This window comes from Chamaea fasciata, unplaced genomic scaffold (assembly GCF_029207755.1).
Source record: "Chamaea fasciata isolate MVZ Bird 193981 ecotype frontalis unplaced genomic scaffold, bChaFas1.0.hap1 SCAF_15, whole genome shotgun sequence".
Classification (NCBI taxonomy): Eukaryota; Metazoa; Chordata; class Aves; order Passeriformes; family Sylviidae; genus Chamaea; species Chamaea fasciata.
In genome coordinates this window covers 15,033,136-15,050,269 of record NW_027094100.1, presented here as the reverse complement: position 1 = coordinate 15,050,269, position 17,134 = coordinate 15,033,136, and the positions used below count along the sequence as shown (strand labels likewise).

The 17,134-nt window shown below is 61.0% G+C and overlaps 4 protein-coding genes and 1 long non-coding RNA gene across 5 annotated transcripts; 2 read left to right on the top strand and 3 right to left on the bottom strand.

Moving 5' to 3' along the window:
- Positions 1–1,367: 1,367 nt before the first annotated feature.
- LOC136297394 (uncharacterized) lies at positions 1,368–3,510 on the bottom strand. Its single transcript, XR_010723150.1, has 3 exons — positions 3,425–3,510; positions 2,152–2,416; positions 1,368–1,588 (listed from the first exon to the last, which is right to left on the bottom strand). It is a non-coding gene; the product is annotated as an uncharacterized lncRNA (long non-coding RNA).
- Positions 3,088–4,192, top strand: LOC136297393 (SLC35A4 upstream open reading frame protein). The gene is made up of 3 exons (XM_066197269.1): positions 3,088–3,150; positions 3,237–3,335; positions 3,495–4,192. The coding sequence occupies exons 1-3, from the start codon at positions 3,136–3,138 to the stop codon at positions 3,690–3,692; spliced, it is 312 nt and encodes a 103-aa protein (XP_066053366.1). The 5' UTR covers positions 3,088–3,135; the 3' UTR covers positions 3,693–4,192.
- A 57-nt stretch (positions 4,193–4,249) lies between these two features.
- SLC35A4 (solute carrier family 35 member A4) lies at positions 4,250–6,058 on the top strand. Its single transcript, XM_066197267.1, has one exon. The coding sequence runs from the start codon at positions 4,252–4,254 to the stop codon at positions 5,197–5,199; it is 948 nt and encodes a 315-aa protein (XP_066053364.1). The 5' UTR covers positions 4,250–4,251; the 3' UTR covers positions 5,200–6,058.
- Positions 6,059–6,323: 265 nt separating this feature from the next.
- Positions 6,324–8,762, bottom strand: LOC136297513 (uncharacterized). Its single transcript, XM_066197456.1, has 9 exons — positions 8,758–8,762; positions 8,592–8,705; positions 8,231–8,331; positions 7,801–8,018; positions 7,503–7,586; positions 7,242–7,401; positions 7,037–7,158; positions 6,572–6,724; positions 6,324–6,497 (listed from the first exon to the last, which is right to left on the bottom strand). The coding sequence occupies exons 1-9, from the start codon at positions 8,760–8,762 to the stop codon at positions 6,324–6,326; spliced, it is 1,131 nt and encodes a 376-aa protein (XP_066053553.1).
- Positions 8,763–12,985: 4,223 nt separating this feature from the next.
- Positions 12,986–16,621, bottom strand: CD14 (CD14 molecule). The gene is made up of 2 exons (XM_066197455.1): positions 16,585–16,621; positions 12,986–15,212 (listed from the first exon to the last, which is right to left on the bottom strand). The coding sequence occupies exons 1-2, from the start codon at positions 16,619–16,621 to the stop codon at positions 13,846–13,848; spliced, it is 1,404 nt and encodes a 467-aa protein (XP_066053552.1). The 3' UTR covers positions 12,986–13,845.
- Between the last annotated feature and the right edge of the window lie 513 nt (positions 16,622–17,134).

Here is a 17,134-nt window from a genome sequence, read left to right as displayed (position 1 = left end):
GCATCAGGGCTGATCTCAGCAACATGGGAACAGCCAGCACAGCTGTGTGAGCAGCAACGCCGCTGCAGCCCCCGAAGGCTCACACCTTCAAACCCATCCTTGTGGGGCACAACTCTGTGTCCTTGATGCCCCGCTCCTTTCTCATGTGGCAGCTCCTTATCTCGCCCATCACTGCAGCCAGGCTGGGCTGGAGATGCCGATAAGCTCAGGCCATATTAGAAGGGGACAGGTTGAAAGACAGGCACAAGCCCAGAGGAAATCTGACAGCACAGGCTTGTTCCAGCAGCAGCTGTGCTGCCAGCCAAAGGCTCAGCTCCCGCCCCTGCTCAAGGGCACAGCCAGGGCCAAGGTGAAAGCCTTTGCTGGCAGCAGGAACCGGAGGCAGGGCTGGATCAGAGGCAGGAAAATCAAACCTCAGAAGTGGCAGCTTGCTGCTAAGATGGCAAACACAGGATAACCAGTTTCCCCTTGAGCTCTCCAACAGCACAAATAGCTCCGTTTTAGTGCATCCCACAGCAGGTCTGACTCAGACTCGGGACTCTCCGGCTTGGAGGCAGACCCATCCTGATCCACGGGGAGCAGCAATGCCACCATACCTCAGCAAGGTGAGCTGAGTGGGTCCAGGGGCCACCACAGTCCAGCAGGTCCCAGGTGCAGCAGCCAGGATCCTGCTGAGCAAGGCACAGAATGGCTGCATCCTCCCTTCAGCCAGGGCTGGGGCCAGGGCTCAGCTTAGATGCAGCAAGGACAGGGCTTCTCCCAGCCCTCCCTTACACCCCAGCTGTTTTCCCACCAGAAATCCCAGGAACCACCAGCAGTGACCCATTTGTGCTGCTCCACGCAGCACAGAGCCTTAGAGTGCAACCCTGGGGGGCTCAGAGCTGAGTTCCCTCCCAGACCCCCGAGGGCAGGTGCTCAGCTTCTGCCATGGCCTAGATAAACTGACCTTCAAGGAATCCCAGAATGGGTTGCTTTGAAAGGGACCTTAAATCTCATCTCATTCCCACTCCCTGCCATGGGCAGGGACACCTTCCACTATCCCAGGTTGCTTCAAGCCCCATCCAACCTGGCCTTGGGCACTACCAGAGATGGGGCAGCCACAGCTTCTCTGAGCACCCTGTGCCAGAGCCTCAGCACCCTCACAGGGAACAATTCCTTCCCAGGAGCCAACATAAACCTACTCTCTGCCTGTTGTCCTGCAGCTGGTGAGGCTGGCAATGGGCTCACCTCTCTGGAGGTGAGAGCAGTGACTGATCACAGGGCTCTGCTGCCCTCACATGTTTTTGACCAACACCCGCATTTTCCAACTCAGTCTTGCACTAAGTGGCACTTTCCAAGTGTTGTGATTGTGTTCCAAGAAAGGCCCTTGCACTCACCCACATAGATTTTATTTTATTTTATTTTATTTTATTTTATTTTATTTTATTTTATTTTATTTTATTTTATTTTATTTTATTTTATTTTATTTTATTTTATTTTATCCTTTCATGAAGTAAAAGTCCTGCTTGAAGAGTGGCTGGTTTGAGGTGGCTGAGGAAAATTTCAGGTTCACGAAGTCCACACCTGGCTCTGGACAAAGTCTGGAATCCTGCAAAGCAAGGAAACAGCAGCTCAGTACTCAGCCTTCAGCAACGGTTGGACTTAAACTTGCTATTAATATTAATAACAATATTAATGCTGCTTCTTTGGGCTGCACCTGCCACTGCTTCCCAAGTCCCTTTCCTTTCCCTTTCCCAAGGCTCAGTGGAAGCAGTGTAATATGCACTGGGAACGGATCAAAATTAACTTGGAGAGCAGCAGCCCCACAGCCCAGAAGGCTTCACGGAGGGAGTAACACCCACGAGAGCAACACATACACAACCCCCAGCACCACAGGCTTTAATTAAATTGTGCCGAGCACCTGAGAGCAACATTTCCCACAGCTCTCAGCCTTGCCTGCAGTTGTGCATCGCCTCTTTTCCAAGCTGGATGTGCTGCAGTCGGGGTTTCACTGGCAACTTCAGTGGCCCCAGCACAGCTCTGTGGGGCTTTGGGCTCACACAGGAGGTGGAACAGCCCCAGGTTGTGCCAGGGACTGGATATTCAGGAAAAATTCTCCACTGAAAGGGGGGTGAAGCGCTGACAGGCTGCCCGGGGCAGTGCTGGACTCACCGTCCCTGCAAGTGTCCAAAAAACGTGTGGGTGTGGCTCGGGGGAGTTGGTGGCTTTTCGATGTTCTTTTGGCTTGGCACGGCTGCGTTGGTGGTTGGATTGGAGTGGATGATCGCAGAATGGTTTAGGTTGGAAAAGAACTCCAAAGTCATTTTTGTTCTTTCCGTATTCTGTTATTTCTGGGCGTGGATGTGGAAATCCCTCCCTGGAGCTGAGGAGTGCCCATCCGAGTGATTCCTCAAGGCTGAGAGATTGGCCCCAGGCTCTGAGATGAAAAGCATCAATGTCTGTTCACTCATTACTTTATTACCTTTACTATCAGTATCAATATTGCTTCAAAAATATTGCACTGCTCTAGTACCTAGAACTACCTACACTGTGCAGTAAATAACCCTGAATAAGATCTTTTAGCGTAACCCTTACAATCATTAATTTAAATATTTTATTAATATAAATATTTTTTGAGTTCCTATCCTTAATCCTGAAGGTTAAAGTCGTATAAAGGCTCAGTTGGCACTGCTTTAGACATAGAGCACTGGCCAAGCCTGGGACTGGCTCAGACTCCTCACGGAGGAAGAGCCGCGGGAAGCTGCGGAGTTTGGGACTCCTATCCATCCTGCCCCGAGGGGCGGGACGGTGGCTGTGTCGTGGAAGCCCTGACGGCGCTGAGGAGCGGGCATGGGCTGTGTCAGCCCCGGAGGTGCCGGAGCCCCGCGGGGCCGGTACCGGGCCACAGCCGCGCCACAGGAGGACACACCGCCCTCCACAAGATGGCGCCGGCCGGGCGGCGTGAGGGAGCAGGGGCCGTCACGTGACTGAGCTCCACCCAATCAGCGTCGGGTGACGCCTCTGGCGGGAAAGGGCGCGCGGGCGGAGTCGCTGCCTCCATGACAACCAATCAGCGGCGGCTTGGGGCGGGGCTAAGGGGGCGCTGTCACGTGCCTCTCCGCCAGCCAATCAGCGCGCGGCGGCGGCGGCGCCAAGATGGCGGACGATAAGGTGAGTGAGGAGGGCCGGGGCTGTGGGGGGGTCGTGTCGGTTCCTCCCGCGGGGACGGACGGGAATCACCTCCGTGTCTCCCGCAGGACTCGCCGCCTAAGCTGAAGGACCTCGCCTTCCTGAAGGGGCAGCTGGAGAGCCTGCAGCGCAGGGTGGAGGGCGAGGTGCAGGCCGGCGTGGGGCAGGTAACGTGCGGGCCCGGGGCGGGCCGGCCGACCGCCCCCTCTGCTGGGGGGACAAACTATTCCCCGGGGGAAAATAACCCACAACTCACCCTTGGGGCTCGTCCTGTGCGGCCCCCGCCCCGATGCCGCCCGCAGTGCCTCAGTGTGCTCTCCCCTCAGGACGGATCGCTGCTGGCATCGCCCTTACTCAAAGGCTTCCTGGCGGGATACCTGGTGGCCAAGCTCCGCTTCTCCGCCGTCCTGGGCTTCGTGGCCGGCACCTGCACGGGGATTTACGCCGCCCAGAACTACGCCGTGCCCAACGTTGAGAAGACGATTCGAGACTATGTGAATTCGCTGAAAAAAGGTCGGGACTAGCGTGGAGGAGCCCGGAGGCAGCAGGGACTGCAGGAACGGTGCTCCTTAGGTAGCAGGCACAGAGCACCCCCAGGGCTCTGGGAGGCACAGCGGCTGCACCCTTCTTTTCCCTGGAAAAGGGCTTTGCACCACAGCACTGCGACACGCCAGGGGGCTGGTGATGGGTGTTTGCTGGGCGTCGTGGCAGCAGTGATCACTGCACTAACCCACAGCAGCCTGAGAGCACTGAGGAGCTGCCAGCTGCCTTTTCCCCTCACCTTTCCCTGTGCCCCTGTGGACAGAGGGGCTGCTGTGCCCAGTCACCTGTGTGCGCTGTGACCCGTGTGCCCTGCCACCCAGCCCACGGTGTGCCCTGGTAATGTGCTTTGTGTGGCTTCTCAGGAAGGCTTCTAGTTCACCTCCTAACGAGAGACAGCACCCTGCTCTCCTGCTGCACCACAAGTGTTGCAGGGAACATCCTGCTTGAATCAGGCTCATTAAATTCTTAGTATTTGGTCTCTTCAGTGTAGCAGGGTGAGAGTCTGTCTGGCCTCTCTGCACTGGCAGCAGCTCACTGGAAATGGGGATGTCTGGGAATGCTGCTGGCTCTGCCAACAGGCTGCTCCAGAGGGGGCGGTGGGCGCTGCTGCTGCTGCTGTCCGTGCTCATCTACGGCTCCCACGCCCCGCTGCTGACCCTCTGCAAGGTGGACGGGGCCATCCCCTTCAGCTCCACGTCCGTGGTGGTGCTGGTGGAGCTGAGCAAGCTGCTGCTGTCGCTGCTGTCGCTGCTCTGGGGGCGGCGGGAGGCGCTGGGCGGGGCCGTGTCCTGGCGCCACGCCGCGCCCTTCGCGCTCTCGGCGCTGCTCTACGCCGCCAACAACAACCTGGTGGTGCACATGCAGCTCTTCATGGACCCCAGCACGTTCCAGGTGCTCAGCAACCTGAAGACGGTCAGCACGGCGCTGCTGTACAGCCTGCTGCTGCGCCGGCGCCTGGGCCCGCGCCGCTGGCTGGCGCTGCTGCTGCTGCTGGCCGCCGGCGTCTCCTACAGCTGCGGCGGCCTGCGGGGCCGCGGGGGCGGCGGCGGGATGCGCCTGCACGTCACGCCCCCGGGGCTGCTGCTGCTCGCCGTCTACTGCCTCATCTCCGGCCTCTCCGCCGTGTACACGGAAGCCGTCCTGAAAAGCCAGGCGCTGCCCCTCAGCCTCCAGAACGTCTTCTTGTACTTCTTCGGGGTCCTGCTCAACCTGCTGGGCTCCGTGTGGAGCGGCACGGAGGGCGGGTTCCTGCAGGGCTTCTCCCCGTGGGTGCTGCTGGTGGTGCTCAGCCAGGCTCTGAACGGCCTCATCATGTCCGTGGTGATGAAGCACAGCAGCAACATCACCAGGCTCTTCATCATCTCCTGCTCCATCCTGGTCAACGCTCTCCTCTCTGTTGCCCTCTTCAACCTGCAGCTCACCCTCCTCTTCTTTGTGGCTGTGGCGTGCATTGGCCTGGCTGTGCACCTGTACTATGGAGTCACGTAGTCACTGCCTTCCTGCCACGTGTCTGGGCAGCCCCAGCCCTTCCTCAGGGCTGGAATCACTCCTGATGGGTGCCTGCACAGCTCCAAGGATCCCTTAAGAGGAGTACTGAGGGGGAGAGCACCCTGTCCCTGCTGCCACAGGGAAACTGCGCTCTGCTGCACTCCAGCCAGGCTCTGTGCCGTGGGGTTCCCATGGGATCAGGCATGCCCAGCCTTAGGGGGGGTCCTGAACCCCTTGTGCATGTCTCATAGCCTCAAGATGTGCCAGGGGAGGTTTCAGGTTGTACCTTGGGAGTAATCTCTTCACAGAAGGGGTGATTAAACATTGGAAGGGGCTGCCCAGGAAGGTGGTACAGTCACCATCACGAGAGGTGTTGAAGACTGGACATGGCACTTCATGCCATGGTCGAGTTGACAGGGTGATGGTGGGTTACAGGTTTGACTAAATGATCTCTGAGGTCTTTTCTCACCTAAATGATTCTGGGACTCTGTGTCCCAAGTCTTCAAGCTGCTTCCCCATACCACAGTGGCCTGAGTGTGCTCTGGCAGTAATTGGCCTTGCTGTACCTCCTGCCAGCCCAGCGTGGCACTGGTGCTGTTTCAGCTCCCATGGATGCTGCTTGATCCCTGCCATTCCTGGTGCTGCTTCCCTGGGCCTCTCCCACCTCCACGGTTTTCCAGCCTAGCCCCTGCCTGGAGCCCTGCAGTCCTCAGGCCCCGTTTCCCCTTCCTGGGCACGGTGTCTCTGCAGAGCAGACAGGGACTGGGGCATATGGCAACTTTCACCCAGCCCCCAAATTTGTACCAAGTTTGTGGCAGGCAGAGGCCACCCTGGGTATTAAAGCTGCGGTTCAACAACATCTGTGTGTCTGTCCTGTGTGTGCCTGCCCCGTGGGATGGTGGCTGTGCCCCTTGGGACAGCTTTGGGGGCCAGGGGTGTCTCTGAGCCTGAAGCACTCATGGGTGGGGGGCACCCACTTTATTCCATGTGGCCGCAGCTGGGGGCTGCCAGCCCTCCCACCAGGCTGAGCCTGCGCTCCCACAGGCAGGTGCCCAGCACACAGCAGGGTGTTCCCTTGGGGGGGAGGCTGTTCCTGGGGTAACTCCTGGCACCGCAGGCGTGGCTCAGGGGCTCTGTGTGCTGGCATCGGCCGTGCCTGCCCGGCGGGAGTCCCGCAGGCGCTGGTTGTTCTCGGCGAGTTCCACGGCGTCCCGGAGCAGCTCCTGCAGCAGCGCCCGGTGCCGGCGCTCCAGGGCCGCCCGCTGCTCCTCTGCCAGGCGCTGCTGGTCCCGGAGCACCTGCGGGATGCCGGGGCCGCTCTGGCACAGCCCTGGCACAGCCACGAGAGGTGTCCCGAGCCCTGCCTGCCCACCTGCAGCAGGTGCTGTCTGCAAGCCTGCATCTCCTGCTGGTGCCTGTGCCGCAGGGCCTCCAGGTCCCCCTCGGCCGCCTCCCGCTCCCGCAGCGCTGCCTCCAGGCTCAGGCCCAGCGTGGTCACCTCCTGCTGCCAGCGCTCTGTGTCCCACTGTGGGGACAGGGACGCGGTCAGGACAGCCGCAGGGTGTCCCTGCTCCCTTGGGCTGCACTAGGGAGAGCAGTGCCAGGCGAGGAGAGGCGAGAGCTCACGGTTCTGTGCCCAACTCCCCACTGTGCTCCGGGGCTGGCCCGGCGCCGGCCCCGAGCTCTCACTGGAGCTGCCGGCAGTGCAGGGCCCTGGCCGGGGCGCGCTGCACCTCCGGGAATGGGCACGGCTGGCACCGCCTCCCGGCCTGCGGGAGAGCAGGACGGGCTGGGGTGGCACAGAGACCTGGCAGAGACCCTGCGGGCTCCCACTCACGCTGTCACATGCGGGCCGTGGCTGTGACACTTTGCTCTGGGATGGCTCCTCCAGCAGCCCCTGCCCTGCGCTGGCCAGAGCTCGGCTGTCCCCTCCCTGGCTTGTGCTGTCACTCCATCTTGCTGTGTGGGGACAGGGCAGGAGGATGAGTGTGACATGGGGGGCTGAAGAAGGACGTTCAGATGGAGAGTGAGGCCTTTCCCACCGCGTAAAGCCGTGCTCTGTGCCCACGTGTCCTTCACCCAGCTGTGGGATGCGTGCCTGGCCCCACGCCCTGGCTCTGCTGGCTCCAGGCTGGCACTGGTCAGGGGTGTCTGGGTCCCAGGCTGCTGGCCTGGCACCGCATTCCCTGCAGAAACCTGGTCCTGTCGGAGAAGGAGATGTTACAGGGACACAGTTGGGATTCAGGGCTTTTCCTGCACCAGACTGCCCCTGGATGAGGGGGCCTGGCCTGACCTCTGCCTACCTCGGCACTGGGCTGGTGCATCTCACTTGTCCCAAGTACCTTGGCCACCGCCTGCTTTTTCTCCCACCTTTGATTCTTCAGCACCTGGAAAAGGGGAACTGGAGGTCCTTGTTGGGGTGTTTCAGACCTCCAGGCCTGGCATGGCTCCAGGGACACATCTCACTCCTGGAGCAGCTTCAGGCCCTGCCCTCAGAACTGGACAAGGGTCTTGACACCAGGATGAGTCAAGAGCCTGCACCTTACCCAGCCCAGGGAAGGAGTGCCATCCCTGTCCCATGGATCCGGGGACATTCCCCACCTGCAGCTCCCTCAGGGCCCTCTGCATCTGGGCCACAGCTGTCCTCTGCTCAGGGAGGCCGGATCCAGCCAGCAGCTCCATCCGCAGCCCTCGGATCTCCCTCCGGCGTGCCAGGATCTCCTCCTCAGGGTCCCAGAGTGTGGCAGAGATGGTCTTGGCCACCCCCTTCACTCTCTCAGCCAGTCCCAGAGCTCCCAGGATCTCCTCTCTGGAGGTGTCTGGGAGAAGAGCAAGCCCTGGGCAGGGGCCGTGGGGGGCCACCAGCACAGGGGGTCCCAGTGTGATGGAGATGAGTGGAGCTGGTGTCCAGCTTCCAATGACTGCAGGTGTCCCTGGGCAGCAGCCAGGGAGCGAGTGCCAGGTGTGGGGCAGGATGGGGGGAATCCTCAGGGAGGGGGCATCCACAATGTGTCCCAGTCCCAGGGGCTACCTGGCAGTGACACACAGAGCAGCAGGAAGGTCAGGCTGTTCCCCTCCAGCAGTCGCTCCACGATCCAGGGCAGGCACACAGCGCTGGGTTTCCTGCACTCCCTGCACATGGGGAGAAACATCCCAGGGGGATGCACATGGGGCTGGTTCTCGCAGTGCCAGCCAGGCTGAACCCCGACCCACAGAATCCCAAGGATGTCCCCAGGCCCGTGTCCCCAAGGAGTGATGACACCGCCTTGGCTCCCAGCCACGGGCTCCCACTGGCATGTCCCTCCTGCTTCACCTCCAGGAATGGAATTCCCTGACCCAGAGCAGGCACACAGCTGTGCTGCAGTGGGAACACAGCCCAGCCCCGTACGTACAGCCTGGGGCAGGGCCCGGTGGCCCCTGGGGACACCAGGATCCTGAGGGCCGAGCGCTGGCGCCTGCCACCCTCCAGCCCTCGCTCCACGGTGAGAGTGAAGAGGCTGCCGGCCCTGGGGAGAGGCCGGTGTGGGAGAGGGGCTGCAGCAGAGCCAGCCCCAGCACCCCATGGCCCAAGCCTTCCCAGGCTGTGGGGTCTGGGCCAAATCCCTCACCCCTGCACAGCTGAGCGCCCGTCTGCGAGGGGCTGCTGATCACAGCCCTGGAACAACGCTGGGATGGCACCCAGCCCCCTGGCATAGGCACTGATGGCAGCCTGCGCATCGGGCACAGCCATTTCTGTTGCCTCCTCCACCATCCTGGAAGCAGAGGGAGACAAGAGCAAGCGAGGAGGGTCACATCCAGCCCCTGGACTCGCTGTGGCTGGGCACCATGCTCCCTGCCCAGCCCCACTCCTGATGCTGGGGATCCAGCCCCCAGGAGTGTCTGCTCAGCCATGGGGCACCAGGTACCTACAGGCCCAGGGGTGCCACATCCATCACTTGCAGGGCTCGGCCGTCAGGACGGAGCAGGTCCCAGGCTTTGTCGTGGGTGCTGACCTGGAATGAGGGGGCTGCATTAGGCAGGGGGGCAGGAAAGGGGGCTGGCACCCCACACTCACCAGGGGCTTGGACTGCTTGTGGCTATGCACAGGTGAGGGTTAAGAAAGGCTGATTTTGGGGTAACTCTCAGCTTTTCCAGCCCTGGCACAGGGAAGGGCAGAGCCCTGGGAACGCCCGAGCCCTATGTGGACATTATCAGATCCCTGGCACCATCCCAGAGCCAAAGGGCAGGACCCAGCCCAGTGGCAGGAGCTGGCATCACTCCTGTGCCGATCAAGGCCACGCTGGAGAGACCTTGAGGCCGCAGGGAGCAATGACTGGCCTGGAAAGCCCAGCTGTGATGGGTGCAGGAAGGGGTTAAAGAGCTCCCCTGATTCCACCGTGCTGCTGGGGCCCCGGAGGTGCTCTGTGGGCAGCTAAGGCTTCCAACATCTGGGAAGTTCTGGAAAGAGGTGAGAACACCTGGGATCCAAAGGTCTCCAGTCCCTAGTCACCCTCTGGTTGAGGGGACTGGATGCCAGTACAGGGCAACATGTTTTCCTGGCACAGCAGGGTCTGGGCAGTGGCAGAGAGGGAATGGAACCCTCATCCCAGGACATCCTGCCCTGCTCCTGCCTTACCTGGACCAGACTGACCACCTGCAGGCTCTGTGTGTCATCCCCCAAGGCCTCCAGTTCTTGGAAGACGGTGTCAATCACCTGTGGACAAGCTGGGAGCTGTTGATTCCCCAGACCCCTTGGCTGGATCTCCTCCCCACCTCGGTGGGATCAGGGTCTGTTGGGTGACCCAGGAGCCCAGCACTGCACAGCTGTGCTGTCCCCTCTCCCTGCCACCTGTCCCCTGTGCCCTCACCTGCCAGATGACACTCTGGAAGGGCAGTTGTGTCCCAGGGCCACGGGGGTCCCACAGCAGCAGGGACATGCTGTAGCCAAGGGGAACCAGGGCCAGCTGGGGTCTTGCCAACTCCAGGACCTTCTCCTGGTAGGAGAGACAAATCCAGCAGGGCAGGTGCAGCCGGGCACAGCCAAGGAACAGCAAGGCACAGCCATGGCACAGCAGGGCACAGCCAGCATGGTGCAGATGGCCCTGGCTCATGTGGCTGGGCACTGGCTACAGAGAAGGACTTGGGGCTCTTGGTACCTGTCCTGCATCCAAGTGGAAGACACCATCGACAGTCAGGGAGCTCTCCTAGTGCCAGGGAGGGAGATAATGTTCAGCTTTCCCCTATCCCAGCATGACCAGAGCAGGACAAAGGATGGACTGGGCACACTGGGATAGAGATGGCAGGGGTGGCACAGAGGGCCTGGCATGGGCAGGGTTGAGGAGAGACCCTCTCCCTTCCCCTGCTCTCTGGGAACCCCCAGGAGTCCCCTACAAGGGAGGGGTCCATAGGAGTGTAGGGCAGGATCAGCCCAGGACCTCAGCTCCCATCAGGGTCCCGGGCATGGCAGGTGGTGGGACAGAGCCCCTGCTCCCTCCTGGTTCCCAGGGACCCTCATACCCTGGATGTCCCTGCCCTGCAGCTCTCACCTGAGGCTCCTTCCCAGCAAACAGGAGCTGTAGGGGGTCCTTGCTTCTTTCTCCTGGCCCTGAAAACACCGAGTGTGGGGTGGTGTGGGGGGTCACCCCCACCTGTCCCAGCCCTGTCCTGCCCCCTTCGCAGCCTGGAGGCACATCCCAGGGATCCACATCATTCCCGAGCCCTCCAGCTCTGACTCAGAGCCACCAGGCTGGGGAGGACACCCTGTCCCTGCCAGCACTGCCCAGACCAGCTTGGCCACTGGTCCCAGTGCCACCACAGCTGTGGCTGCCAGCCTGTCCCCTTGTTCCCTGGTGTGGGGGTTCAGGTGAAGGCTCTGCCATGTCCTGAGCTCTACCTGCTGCCTGGTGGAGTCCCAGAGCTGCTCGAACGCTGACATCCTGCTCAGCCTGCCGGGATAGAGGGGCAAGGAGCCACACACTCAGCACCACCAGGAGCTGGATCAGACCCCAGGGCGCTGGGCAGCCCCTGACAGGTCCCTCCAAGCCCACCTGGGCTACCCCCCACCACAACACTCACCTCATCCATGGGCAGTGAGGCAGCAGTGCCCCCGGGCTGCTGTTTGAGGGCAGGGATGGGGTTACCCGGGAGATCCAGTTCTGCTGCATTATTGATGGATGTGGGCAGGGACAGACTCAGCCTGGAGGCACTGTCAGGGGCTGGCCAAGGAATCAGCTGGCATCACAGAGGGCAGGTGGGTGCCTGGAGCCACTCACGCCACTGGGGTGCTCCCAGCTCCAAGAGGGACATCTCTGTCAGCCATGGCTGGGCAATGAGGGGCCTTGGACTGCCATGGAGTGATCACAAACCACAGAATCACCGGAGATCAGTCATGGCCAGAGAGCACAGAAGTAAATGCCAGTGCTGAGGGTCCCCGTTGTCTGTGGAAATGCAAATGGTGGGGGCCAGGAGAGAGGGCCCAGGACAGCCCCTGCCCTGCTCTGGACAGGACCAGGAGGAGCACATGCACACGTGTCCCTCTGACTATCTGTTCTCTGTATAGAACGAGCTCAATGCCCCTGCCCACCCAAAACCCTCACCTGTGCCTCAGGTGTGAGGCTGATGCCACCTGGGCACAGATGGAACAGGCAGCTCCATCAGGAGCAGGGCAGGTCACATGACAGGGACAGCAGGGCATGGTGGGGCTTGGGGAGTTGGAGGAGGCCAGAAGGAAAACCCCCTGGGAGGGTGGAGCCCTGGGACAGAGCAGGGCACGGGGCTTTGAGGGGCTCCCCAGCACGTGGCTGGGCAAAGCCACAGTGCGATAAAGCTGGGGGAAAGCCCTGCTCCATAGAGGACTCCAGGAGCTCCTCAGGAGGACTTGGGGGTCCTGTGAGCCTTCCCAGGGAGTCCCTATGGGGATCATTCCACATCCCCCTCATGCTCTGTGGCAGGGCCTGGCCCTGACCAGGCACACGGCTCCCAGGGATAGCAAAGCCCAGGATTCAGGAGACAGGGATTTCTCCTTCCACATCCATCAGCCAGCGGCTGCTGCTCCCTGTTCCATGTCCAGGCAGCCCAGCATTCCCAGGGTGCAGGGCGTTGTACACCCGGGTTGACACCAGCAGATGCCCAACACCCTTGGCCACCAACCACCCTCCCACAGCCCAGGGCACGGCCCCACCCTCCCCTCGGGCTGCTCAGGCTGGTGGCACAGCCCCACTGCCCCTCCACCCCGGGCAGGGACACACCCTGGACAGGCAGCAGACCCCAAGTCCCATTGGGATCCACTCCTGGACCTGTTCAGCCGCTCTCCAGCTCCAGCCTCGGTCCTTCCCACACTCCACTTTCCCCCAGCCCCAGGCAGCCCGGGCTGTGTTTGCCTGCAGGTCATGTGTACCTGTGCCCAAACAGAGACAGGGAGGGACACAGGAACACCCAGGCACAGACTTTAATGTACGGGCAGGACAGGCCCTGGGGGAGAAGAGCAGGGCTGGGCCAGGTGAGCGATGCCTGCCTGACACCAGCCCCTTCTTTGTGCAAGGATACGGAGTGAGGGGACAAGGGAATGGCTTCTCACTGCAGAGAGCAGGCTTAGATGGGATATTGGGAAGAAATTCCTTCCTGTGAGGGTGCTGAGGCCCTGGCACAGGTTGCCCAGAGAAGCTGTGGCTGCCCCATCCCTGGCAGTGTCCAAGGCCAGGTTGGATGGGGCTTGGAGCACCTGGGATAGTAGAAGGTGTCCCTGCCCATGACAGGGGGTGGAATGAGATGGGCTTTAAGGTACCTTTCAACTGAGGCTACCCGGTGATTCTGTGATTCTCCCCCATCCCCATTTTCCCATGCCTGTCCTTTCCCCACCCACCCCTTTCCTCTGAATATTCCCCAGCCCTGCATTCCCGGGCTGTCCCTCGGCATCCCATAATCCATTTTCTCCTCGATATGAGATATTCTCTGAATAACCCAGAACCCAGAATAAAGCTATTTTCCCCTTACCACCTAAAAAGTTTCTGGTTGAACCTCCTCAAGGTCCCACTTGGACTCATCAGGTCGAGGTACAAGGAGCTGCTCCAGCTCATTAGCATTTGTCTGCAGGGGTGTTTAATTTAGTCAATTTCCTCTTTTGTGGTTTTTTGGTTTTTCTCTCAGGCTGAGGAGCAGCCAAGCAGCATCCTGCCAAAGGTGACATCTGACATCCTGGCCTCAGCTGAGGAGAGGGAGGATCAGCACAGGGAGGCTCCAGGGATGGCTGGACTGCTGGGGCTGAAAGGTTTGGGGGGGCTCTGGGCAGGGACCAGCAGACCCCAGCAAGGCTTGGGGCACCTGATGCTACCAACGGGAACATGATGGGGCTGAACTCCTCTAGTCCAGGGCAGGTGACATGGCAGGGACAGTGGGGCCGTGCTGGGGCTTGGGGAATTGGAGTTGGCCCCAGGGAAACCCCCCGTGGGAGGGTGTTGGCTCTGGGTCAGAGCAGGGCACAGGGCTTGAAGCGAGGGGTGCCCCAAAACCTGGCTGGGCACAGGCAGAGCAGGATAACCCTGTGGACAGCCCTGCTCCACGGGGCAGCCCAGACTGGGGACACCAAGAGCCCCTCACCAGAACAGGGAGCTGGGAGCCTTCCCACGGAGCCCCTGTGGGGCAGCACCATGGGGAGGGCCCCGGTGGCCCTCAGGCTCTGCGGCAGGGCCTGGCCCTGACCACAAACACACCCACGGCCGCAGCCAGCAGGGCCAGGGCCACGCACAGCGGGGCCGCCACGGCGGCCGGGTCACAGCGCGGCACTGACACCGGCACCTGGGCCACCAGCCAGCCCTGGTACTCAGCCGGGGAGTGGCACCTGTAGCCCCCGGGCCAGCCCTGCCCCAGGTGCCCCGTGGCCGCCAGGGCCTGCAGCCCCCCGGCCCCCGAGCACGAGCAGCTGAAGGGGTTGTCAGCCACGGCCACGTCCTGCAGCCGCCCCAGGAGCTTCACCTCAGCCCTCGGCAGCTCCCAAATGGAGTTGTTGTCCAGGTGAAGGGTGTCCAGCATGGGGTAATTCCTGAGGGAGGGGACGGCCTGCAGCAGGTTTTGGTTCAGGAAGAGCTTCTTCAGGGAGCTGAAGGAGACGTCTACAGCGCGGAGATGGTTGTGGCTCATGTCCAGCACCTCGAGGTTGGGAGGCAGCGGTGTCGGCACTTCGTCCAAGCCAGTGTTGGACAGGTTAAAATGCCGGAGGGATGCTGGCCACTGGCAGGAGGAGGACGGGTCTGCCATGAGCTCGTTGTGGCTGAGATCGAGGTGCCAGAGCTCCTGCAGCAGCTCCAGGCCCTCACACACACCGTGGTAGGAGCTCAGGTTGTTGTGGTGCAGGCTCAGCTCCTGGAGCTGAGGGAAGGCTCCCTGGCAGAAGGCAGGGCTGAGGCTCCCATCGCTGAGGCTGTTCTGTGCCAGGTTCAGGGAGCGCAGAGCCCCGAACACCTTCCCAATGTCACAGGGCAGGCTGGTGACACGGGAGCCGGTGACAGCCAGCTCCTCCAGGGTCTCCAGCCACCTGCTCAGGCTGGAGAAGGCCTGTTCATGGCCTGTCAGTGGGGCAGAGGTCACGTTGTGGAAGCTCAGGGAGCGGATGGGCAAGTTCTGCCCATCCATGTCGCTCCAGTCACCTGTCCCCTGGAAAATGCAGCTCTCAAAGGCCAGATCCTGCACATGGGTGTAGGAGAAGAACCTCAGCACACGGGCGAGGAGTATCTCAGGCACCTGGACATTTGCAATAATTACTTTCTGGATGATAAGGGAGCCCAGAGTTTCAATGGCGGAGTCGTCCAGGTCCCTGATGGGGAAGGCTATGTATTTCTCCACATCTCCACCCTGGAACTCCACCACGGTGGCTGGGAGGCACTGGATGATGCTGCCGATGGTTTCCTCGGACAGGTTGTAGCACACACAGTATTCCTCAGTGCGGTTGAAGTAACACCTGTTCCTTCTGCCTCTTGCTGCCTGCAGCCCCAGCCCCAGGAACAACAGCACAGCCACACTCAAGGTGAACAACCTAAAAACTGGAGGAGAAAAGGTGAATGGCAGCACTGTGACCCAGACTGGAGGGGTGGCTTGGGCAGGTTCAGCCCTGCAGAGAACCCTCGGGGACAGGGCACTGCCCTCACCCCTCCTGCACCCGCCCAGCCCCTGAGCCGGGACTGGGGCAAGGCTCGGGCCAGCAGCCAAACACCCCGGAGCTGCACCTGTGCCACCCTTCCCTCAGCAGGGAATCTCCCGAGGCTCTGCACTGTCCTGCCCGGGCTGCCTTGCTGCAGGCTCCCATTCCTAAACGACCAGGAAACGGCTGCAGAAACTACACACGTGGAGTTACAGACAGTGAAGCCAAAGGGATCGGTCTGACCAGAGAGAGAGCCCCAGTTCTGTTTGTTCCTCTGTAATCTGGGGCAGGAAATTGCAACAGAGGTCTTCATGTTTTCTCCTTCCTCACCCAGCAATTTGATTTATCATCAGCCCCCAAAGCGGTGGTAGAAAATGACCCCTGAAGGTGTGAACACATCCCTGTCAGCACCAGAAGCTGGTCTGCTGACAGAGTCTGATCCCAGATCACAAAAGAAAGGGCAAGCAAAGATTAAAGGCTCCTAAATATGTGCTGACTCAGCTCAAAGGGGGTCTTTGAGGGTCCCCGGTCCAGTCTCCTGCTCTGAGCACTTCTGTCGCTGGCACCAGCCCTGATCAGCCACAGCTTTCCTTGGCCACATCCCAGAGCCCACCGAGACCGGAGCTCTCCCTGCCTGTCCTTGCCGTGGCGGGGCTGCAGCCCCTCCCGAGGGGCAGCTCTGCCCCGGCACCTGCACCGAGCGCCCCTCGCTGCGGGGCTTGTCCAGTGACTCACCAGCCAGCTCACACCGACACATTTCCTTGGCCATTTCTGCTTCCTCCAGCTGCTGCCAAATCCCGGGCTGAGGCGCCAAAGGCTCCAAGTGCTCAGCTCCGTCCGGCACCCGGTCCTGCCCAGCCTCCCGCCGGAGGAGCCCTCGGTGCTCCAGGTGTGTTCCAGCTGTGTTCCAGGTGTGATCCAGCTGCGCTGGCGCTCCCGCAGCTGGGGCTGCCCGGGCCGGCTCCCCACTCCCGGGGCTGGGCAGACACCTCGTGCCTGACTCCCGGGCACAGCCCTCGCTCCCCCAGTGACTTCCTGAACAGCACAGAGCCACCCAAGTCACTTCTGCTTGGCTTCCCTGTGCCTGCGGGCTGGGAAAGGTTGTGGCTGGAGTGGCAGCACCGCTCAGTTTCCTAGGAAGGCTGATGGAACAGAGTGCAGGCAAGACTCCCCAAATGCACTTTCGGGAGCAGCCCTTCCTGATGCTCTGGTGTTGCTGTGCCTCAAGGCTCAGCGGGTGCTGGGCAATGCAGAAGGGCACAGGGGTGTCATACCTGGCACCCAGACCATGCCCAGGTGCCTGTGTTCCATGTCGGATGGGGATGACACAATTCCCATCCATAGTCCGGGCAGCCCGAGGCTGCACAGGGCACCCCTTCGCCAGAGGTGTCCCAGAAACAGCTGGATGTGGCACTGAGTGCTCTGGCCTGCCTGACGAGGTGGTGATCAAAGGTTGACTTGATGGTCTTGGAGATCTTTTCCAACCTAAATGGTTCTGTGATTGTATGACCTCTCAAGGATTTTTTTCTTTCCCAGAGATTTCTCTGGCTATGTTGGATTCAGAGGGGGCTTCAGAAAGGTAATGAATCTGCATGGCTGGACAATGCAACTCCCAGTTTGCTGTTGTTACTGTGGCACTACACGTTTGTCCCTTGCTTTCTGGGACTCTTGTGCAGAGGTGCTCAGCAATTCCATGATTCCTCTTCTACATCCTCGGGTTACGTGAAATTCCTCAGCACAAGAAGGACGTGGAGCTGCTGGAGCAAGTCCAGAAGAGAGCACAGAAATGTTCCAAGGGCTGGAGCCCCTCTGCTGTGTAGACAG

Excerpts from the sequence above, each read along its gene's own strand:
- LOC136297393 (XM_066197269.1), top strand. Across the intron at positions 3,336-3,494 it reads TGCAGGCCGGCGTGGGGCAG|GACGGATCGCTGCTGGCATC; the intron begins GTAACGTGCGGG and ends CTCTCCCCTCAG.
- SLC35A4 (XM_066197267.1), top strand. The coding sequence starts at position 4,252 with ATGGGGATGTCTGGGAATGCTGCTGGCTCTGCCAACAGGCTGCTCCAG.
- LOC136297513 (XM_066197456.1), bottom strand. Across the intron at positions 8,332-8,591 it reads ACCGGGCCCTGCCCCAGGCT|GGAGTGCAGGAAACCCAGCG; the intron begins GTACGTACGGGG and ends CCCCATGTGCAG. Across the intron at positions 7,159-7,241 it reads ACAGAGCACGGCTTTACGCG|CAAGATGGAGTGACAGCACA; the intron begins GTGGGAAAGGCC and ends GTCCCCACACAG.
- CD14 (XM_066197455.1), bottom strand. The coding sequence starts at position 16,621 with ATGGAACACAGGCACCTGGGCATGGTCTGGGTGCCAG. Across the intron at positions 15,213-16,584 it reads GGGCATGGTCTGGGTGCCAG|TTTTTAGGTTGTTCACCTTG; the intron begins GTATGACACCCC and ends TTTCTCCTCCAG.